The following is an 8227-nucleotide window of genomic DNA, read 5'->3' as shown; positions in this document are numbered from 1 at the left end:
AAAAAAAAAAAAAAAGAAAGCTAAAAATGTCCATCTTCAAAAAAATAAGACTTGGGCTGGGAATTTAGCTCAGTGGTTCCGCCACCTGCCTCAAAAGCACAAGGTCCCAAGGTACCCATAGATAGATAGATACATAGATAGATAGACAGACAGACTTTATCCAGAAACTGAAGATGAAGCAGAAGTGGCAAGACAGAGATAGAATTCCAACTGATTCCTAAAGTCAAACAACAGCATAGTGCTAAGGAGGGAAAAATAAAGATGGGTTTAGGAAACTAGGATCTTGAGATAACAGCTGTTTTGCTTTGAGAATACTGGGGACTAACCCAGGGCTCTGCACTAACTGCATCTCCAGCTCTTTTTTTATTTTAAGAGCCACGGTCTCACTAAGCTGCTAAATTACTCAGGCTGGGCTCAACTTTATGATCCCCCTGCCTCAGCCTCCCATGAGCAAGTTTTTAAAATGCAGAGTGGCATACATACTTAGAAGGCTGAAAAGCAAATATTGGGGAATTTACTGTTTTCTAGTCAGTTCACAAACACACACACATATAAACACATCAAAAATTAAAACAGTGGGCCAGGAATCTAGCTCAGTGGTGCTGCCACCTGCCTCACAAGCACAAAGACCCGAGTTCAATACCCAGTACCAAAAAAAAAATCTACAACCAAGGTCCTTCTCAGAGGACACACTAATTTGAAAATGAGAATCTTTACTATAGGGCCAAAACACAAGTTCATACTGCTAAGAACTGATTTCAGCTGGGTGTGGTTGCCTGTAATCACAGCATTTGGGAGGCTGAGGCAGGAGGATCACAAGGAGTTTGAGGTCAGCATGGGCTATATAGTGATATAGTGAGTTCAAGGCCAACCTGGACTATATACTGAAACCCTATCTCAAAAAAAAAAGTTGATTTCTACAGAAATCAAAATTCATTCAGAAATCTAGGGCATCATTCACCTTATGGATTGGTATGAATTCTTTAAGTTTCACCATATCCAACGATTGTCTTGCCTTTCCAACTCCCCTTACTTTATAACATCCCTTATTGTACTCTCATAAAAAGAAACTTATACAAGTACAAATTTATAGATGGTTTTAGAAATATCAATATGGAAGAATTTTGCTTTTATATTTAAATGTTGGGTTAAAAACTAACCACACTCCTAAGTATATAAAGAGGTAACTATAGAAATGGAAATACGTCCACTCGAAAATTTATACATGAAGGCCAAGCATAATGGCACACGCCTGTAATCCCAGCACTCAGGAGGCTGAGGCAGTCCAAGTTCAAGGCCAGCCTGGGAGACACCACGAGTTCAGCGACAAGCTGAACTATAAAGCAAAGCCTTATCTCAAAATAAACAAACAGGGCCAAACAACAACACCGTGTGTGTGTGTGTGTGTGTGTGTGTGTGTGTGTGTGTGTGTGTGTGTGAACATTCATAACGGAATATTCCTTAAAGGGCATAAAGTAGAAACAGCTCAAATATCCATCAACTGGATTTAAGTGTTTTATACAAGGGCTGTGTGTGTAGCTCAGAGCTGGGAAAGCTTGCCTAGCACATTCAAGGCTCTGGGTTCAATCAGCAATAGCACCAAAACAAAGGGTCAGGGGATATAACAACACAATAAATTCAGCCACAAAAAGGAATGAAGTATTAAGACACACCACAAATACATCTTAAAAATACTACGCTAAGTGAAAAAAGCCAGAATAGGCAAAATTTATGGACAAAAGTATCTTAGTTAACAGGGGCTTAAGAAGGGAAGGAGAGAATGAGAAGTGACTTCTAATATACTGCCTTTCTTTCTGGGGTGATAAAAACATTCTGAAATTAGAGCAGTGGGTGACGTTTGCCTCGGTATGAAAAAAATCACAATTACATACTAGGCAAAAGGTAAAAATGTATGTTGTGTGAATTATACTTCAAAAAAATATGAAAAAGACTGAAAAAAAGCAAGCAAAACAGAAAATCTCTAAATGAGTATGCAAACATACAACCATATATATATATATATATATATATATATATCACTTCAGAAACTATTATCAATTGTCCTGACCACAAAAGACTATTCTCACCATAAATAATGAATGCCTTGTCTCAAGGGCCAATCAGAGCAGAGCTTCTCTAACTTACATCACTGAACTCCAGTGGTAAACTCTCAGTGGGCTGGAGCTCAGCAGCACTCAAGTACAGATCCATGGGGCCGGCTTCCAGATCGTCTGGCACAGACAGTACCTGCTCGGGCTTATACATCTGAGGAGGCAACTGGAAATGCAGTGGACAGCAGGGATCCTCAGAGAGGCTTACAGGAACTGCTTTGTTGCAGGGGACCTCTTCAGATCCCTGGCAGCATTTGAAAAGAACTTGATTTGTATCCTGACAAATATCTGCAGAAAAAGTCAAGGGAAATAAAACAGGCTCTACTGGAGAAACAAAATACAGGAGGTGCCTCCGTGTAAAACTAGAAGTCAAGTACACAGTAAATACAACTACATTTGACAGAGAAAACCAAATATACGTAGTAGTCTTTAAAGTTACTTCTCAAAAATAAACTTTTTTGTTGTTTCTGAGATAAGGTCTCACGCTGTAGTTCAGGTCAGCCATGAACTCACTCATGGTGATCCTCCTGCCTCAGTCTCCTGAGAGCTGAGATTACAGGTGTATGCCATAACTGACAATTCTCAAAATTTCAAGTGTCATTTCTGAGGATCTAAATCTGGCTATACCAGTAATTTAAACCAATCCCTCAGGAGAGGTCAAGGAGAAATAAAAGAACAAAGACGTGTTAGCTATATGTATCAACTCCCCACAATAAATGTACTATGTATTACAAACATGTACTAATAAAAAATTTAATAAATGTAATTCTAAAAAGAAAAAATAAATAGAAATAAACTTTTAAAAATAAAAAGAAACTTGGGCCGGGGGATTTAGCACAGCAATTCGGTGGCCTGCCTTGCAAGCCCAAGAACCCGAGTTCAATCCCCAGTACCAAAAAAAAAAAAAAAAAGAAACTTAGTCTTCAATCTGCTTTTCCTGTTCGCCTTATGACAATGCTAAGCAAGTAGCAATAATCCTACTAGGAACAAACATACACATATTCATAAGAAACATGCCACAGCAAACACAAACAGCTTACAAAAGCCTGGTTAACTTTGCAAAAACTTAAGACTTTGTTTTTGTAACACGATAAACTCATCTGAAGGAGCACAACTCAGGGGAAAATAGATAATAATATTCACTAGATATCATATCTTGACAAGAAATAAGTTTCCATCCCTCTTTTTTTTCCAAGAGGACGGTAGTACAGGGTAGTCCTGTTATGCAATCCTACAGAAAAGAATTTTACATGAGGGCCCACAGAAAACAATTACTCCTACAGTAACTTCTGCTAGGGGTAGAGACAAAAAAAATCTACATTTTCAACTTGACAAAGAAGCTCTCGGCAGGATGAACAAAACTTTTACATCACACTATGTATTTCATTTGATCGAATAAATTTCAAGTTGAAATTACTCTACAAAATAACATTTTCTTGAACTATCTTCTTAGTCTGTCTCCCTCAAGACACGTTCTTGCTAAGTCACTAAATTGCCCAAGGGGACCCAAACTTCTGATGCTCCTGCTTCAGTCTCCCAGAGTGCTGAGATTAGACACATGCCACCACTCTTGGCTTGAAAACTACATGGTTATTTTGCTGTGACTGATAAGTGAAGTGTCATTTTAAACTTGATCTCTTTTTTAAGTACAACTATCATTTTGGCAGAGAATCGAACTCAGGACCTTGCATTTGTCAGGCAGGCAGAGGCACCACTGAGCTAAATCCCTGGCCAACAACCATATCTTTAAATGAATTATAGTAGAATTATGGAGAAATTATGAATACTTTGTTTTTTGGGGGGTTTTGGGTTTTTTTTTTTTAAGTTTTTTTGAGACAGGGTCTCACCATGTAGTCCAAGCTGGCTTTCAACTCACTCTGTAGCCTGGCTTTGAACTCACAGCAATCCTCCTGCCTCACCCTTCCAAGTGCTAGGATTACAGGTGTGCACCACCACGCTCAGCTCTCATGTTCAATTTTAAGGTGATTTTTTAAAAATTAAGACACAATGTAAGTTATAATTCTGGTAAGATCTAGGACACTTAGCAGCACCAATGGCCTCTTATCCACTGCCACTAACACTCTACCTCCTGCCAAGTTAAGATACAACAACCAAAAATTTCTCCACACATCACCAAATGGAAGATAAAGGGGCCCATCTGAGAACTACTTGTTATAAGAGAGTACAAAGTAAATATTTAATGATCAAATATATTCTGAATGAATAAACACTAATATAACAGAATACTCCAACTTACGTGTTTAAGAGTATCTAAATAATAAGCTCAATAATATTTAAATTATCAATATCTACAACTTTAACCCACTAAATTCAATGTTTCAAACAACTTTTCTCAAGGAACTCAAAGGACTTTTACAAAAGTCTTTTAATATCACAAAAGCATAACAAAATCCTCTCCCATCCTCCTCCACCCCCTTTCCTTTCATATGGGGACTACAGAGACAAAAAGGGAATGGTTGACCTACAACTAGAGTTTGGTCCTTCACTTTCAGTCCAGTGCTGTCTCCATTAGACCAGAGTAAAAACTTAACAGTCACCAATGGCAGTCGAATCTTTCTCTGGGGTAAGGACTTAAGGAAGGGTAAATGACTTAGGCAACTATGGAGTAGAAAGGAAAAGAACATACAAGGTGAAAAGTAAAAAAAGAATTTCCTTCAATTCATAATTATATTTTATCTCCAAATTTGCTTTTTAAAATATCTTCCAGTACACTAAGTATAGCATTTTAAGAAATACAGTATCTATCAACAGAGGTTTTCTGTTAATTCCAGCTCAAAAAAAGTACTGCGTGAAAAAAAGGTATTCATAACCCCACCATGCAAATATTTGTTGTATTCGTTCCCAATAATTCCATAGTTATAGCCTACAAAAGTTGATACGGAAAAACAATCATATCCCATTTTTTGTCACTATCATATTCTTGTCATCCATTTTAATGCCTAAAAATATCCCAAATTATTTTGTGCCAAAATTTACTTCACTATTCCCTATCCCTATAAACTGGCTTGTTCATTTGTTTTTTGAGACAGGTTTCTGCTATGTAGTTCAGACCAGCCTTGAACTATGTATCTGGCCCAGGCTGGCCTCAAACTTGCAGTGATCCTCCTGCCTAGTGTTGGCATTGCAGGTGTGTGCCACTATGCCCATCTCGCCTATCTCTCAACATTTTAAGGCTGTCTCTAGTTAAGAATACTTTCTTAAAGAGTACTTTTTAGAGCCAGGCGTGGTGGCACACACCTGTAATCCCAGCAGTCGGGAGGCTGAGGCAGGAGGATCGCTGTGAGTTCAGACCAGCCTGGGCTACACAGTAAGTTGAGGTCAGTCTCAACTACATAGTGAGACCCTGTCTCAAAAAAAGAGTAATTTCTATAAAAATACTGGCCTGCATTTCATTATCTTCTCAAAAATAAATCCCCAGAAATAAAATTACCTGCCAAAGAACAGATTTTCAAACTGTTTTGTAATATATCCATGTAATACTCCTCTCTAGATCCATTTAACCTGTTAGAATTTTAGTGCTTTTAATTAACAAGTCACTATGATTTCTCTACCAAAACCAAAAGTTGATGTTGCACCCAACTACGGCCAATGCCATTTTCAATTTCATTCAAACTACAGCCTCCAAAAATGGGAAGCCTCCTTTTCCTTTCAATAAGTCAGCCTTTTAACTATTGTGGCTACAACCTCCTATGGGGATACATTTACCACTGGACTACAACTTTTTGTGTTTATTGGACCTTGAGTGCACCCTTATTACTTACAGGCCTTGAGAAACTTTTTAAATATTCACTGTTACATAAAGTGCCTAAATTTTGCTGAATTTGCCTGGCAAGATACACCAAATACTTAGAAATTAAAACAAATTTTCTTAGCCAGGTATGGTGGCATGTGCCTGTAGGCCAAGCTACTCAGATATGAATTGAGACATGAAGATCACTTCGTGTCTGAGGCCAGCCTGAACAACACAGTGAGTCTGGCTAAAAATAAATGAATAATCTTTAATAGAAACAGAACCTTGGCCTTTTTAAAATGAAATTCTATTTATTATTTTTTAATTAATTCTTGTTTTTGTTATTTAGCTTTTTTACAAGGTCTCGCTATGTAGTTCAGTCTGAACTTAAATTCTCCTCCTGCCTCAGCCTCCCGAGTGCTGGGATTACAGGTGTACACCACCACACACAGCTGGAAGACCTTGGTCTTTTGACAGGAAAACTGACTTTTTCAGTTTATTAAATATTTTAGCACTTTATTAACTGCTGTAATGTCTAATACAGGATTATTCTCCTTAATATATAAAATGCTTGTACAAATTAGAAACTCTGAAGATAAGTGCTTAAAATCTATGTGTACAGATATAAAAGGAAAGAAGTGGTAGATAGCTAAAAAGTGTTTATCTCATTCTAAATAAGGAAACACAAAATTTTAATCTCTAGGGCCAGGGATTTAGCTCAATGGTTCTGTCACCTGCCTTGGACCCGAGTTCGATCCCCAGTACCAAAAAAAAAAAAAAATTAATCTCTAGTTTTTATATTTGTACATTTTTAAATAAATTTAAAACTATAAAACTTATTTTTATTTTTGAGATAGGGTCTCACCGTGTAGTTCAGGCTGGCCTTGAACTCACTATGCAGCCCAGCCTAGCCCCAAACTTGCGGCAGTCCTCCTTTCTCCGCCTCCCAAGTACTCTTGATTATAGACCTGTACCACCACACCTGGCTTAAAACTTAATGTTTTTAGTTAGCTGTTTCTTTCTAATGAATTGACGATTACATGTCTGAAGTTCTGAAATAGTCAACAGACCACAGAAAGATACTACTTTAGGCTCCTGCTTGAAACCAACAGCATCAGAAAACTGCCGGCCTTGATTCAGGGCCATAGGAAAACTAAGACCTTCAATTAAGCAAATTAGGAGGGATTCCCACCAGCCCTTATATAACTAGCAAAAGGAAGCCTGAACAGGCAATTTAAAAAAGATACGAGTAAAGCAGTGTCTGGTCATTGGAAGAGACTGATTCGAACAACGAACATCATCCACAAAGGCCAAGCACCTCTGACTGGAACGAGTGGTATGGGCCTAAAATGGAGAAAGATAAATGCACAAAAGCATATAAAATTAATCATAATGAAAACAGTTAGGTATATACAAAAAGTACATCCTTAAAGGCTAATGAAAAATTTACATTCAACAAACTGAATCATTATGGCAAAAGAAAACAAAATTTAAAACCTCACATATGAAGAATGAGTCATCTTTCATCCCAAATACACCTCTCAAAACATGCAAGCATGCTACAGAAGTCTTTCCCTTATCTAAGGTTTCAGTTACCTTTGGTCAACCTTGATCTAAAAAGTGGGAAACTACAGGTATAAAGAATTAACTAGTTTTAAGTAACTTATTTTATACTGTCAGAATTGTCTTATTTTGTAATTAGTTACTTAATCACTGTGCCAAATTTATAAATTAATCATAGGTATAAAACTAGACTCTCACAGGTTTAGGGCTTGGGATTTACCTCAGTGGTTCTACCGCCTGCCTTGCAGGCGCAAGGTCCCAAGTTTGATCCCCAGTACCAAAAAAAAAAAAACCTCTCATATATATATATATATATATATGTGGTGAGTAAAATACATGGTAAATGTTTTTTTTTGTTTGTTTTTTGTTTGTTTTTTATTTTTTTTTTTTGGTACCGGGGATCGAACTCAGGTCCTTGCACTTGCAAGGCAGGCTACCAAACCACTGAGCTAAATCCCCAGCCCTACACAGTGAATGTTTAAATTTTTAAAATTTACCACAACAAATGTAATCACTGCATATTGCAAACATGTACTAGTAAAATTTTTAAAAATAAATTTTTGTGCGTGGTACAGGGATCAAACTCAGGACCTTACAATTGTGAGGCAGGTGCAGCACCACTGAGCTAAATCCCCAGCCCAAAAATTAAATTTTTATTTTATTATAATAAATGAACCATTGCCATTAATATTCAAAATACTTCCCTTGCTTCCAAACACACTTATCCCATCATTCTTGCCTTTTTTTTTTTTTTTGCAGTGCTAGAGATTGAACCCAGAGCTTGGTGCGTGCTAGGCAAGTG

At 37.3% G+C, this 8227-nt stretch overlaps 1 protein-coding gene and 1 non-coding gene across 7 annotated transcripts in view; both read right to left on the bottom strand.

Moving 5' to 3' along the window:
* The window catches only part of Kansl2 (KAT8 regulatory NSL complex subunit 2), a 23998-nt gene that overhangs the window by 7332 nt on the left and 8439 nt on the right, over positions 1–8227 (bottom strand). For 4 of the 6 annotated variants that reach the window (XM_010623563.3, XM_033763560.1, XM_033763562.1 and 1 more), the window contains 2 exons: positions 7110–7206; positions 2146–2399 (listed from right to left, as the gene is read on the bottom strand). In XM_010623563.3, the coding sequence (XP_010621865.1) occupies positions 2146–2399; positions 7110–7206 (351 nt within the window). The remainder of the gene's footprint in view (positions 1–2145; positions 2400–7109; positions 7207–8227) is intronic. The other 2 variants (XM_033763559.1, XM_033763561.1) reach the window with 1 other exon arrangement.
* Positions 6872–7008, bottom strand: LOC117286196. The gene has a single exon (XR_004517342.1). It is a non-coding gene; the product is annotated as a small nucleolar RNA SNORA2/SNORA34 family (small nucleolar RNA).

Source organism: Fukomys damarensis, unplaced genomic scaffold (assembly GCF_012274545.1).
Source record: "Fukomys damarensis isolate Sample0158 unplaced genomic scaffold, DMR_v1.0_HiC HiC_scaffold_15, whole genome shotgun sequence".
Classification (NCBI taxonomy): Eukaryota; Metazoa; Chordata; class Mammalia; order Rodentia; family Bathyergidae; genus Fukomys; species Fukomys damarensis.
This window is presented reverse-complemented; position numbering and strand designations above follow the sequence as displayed.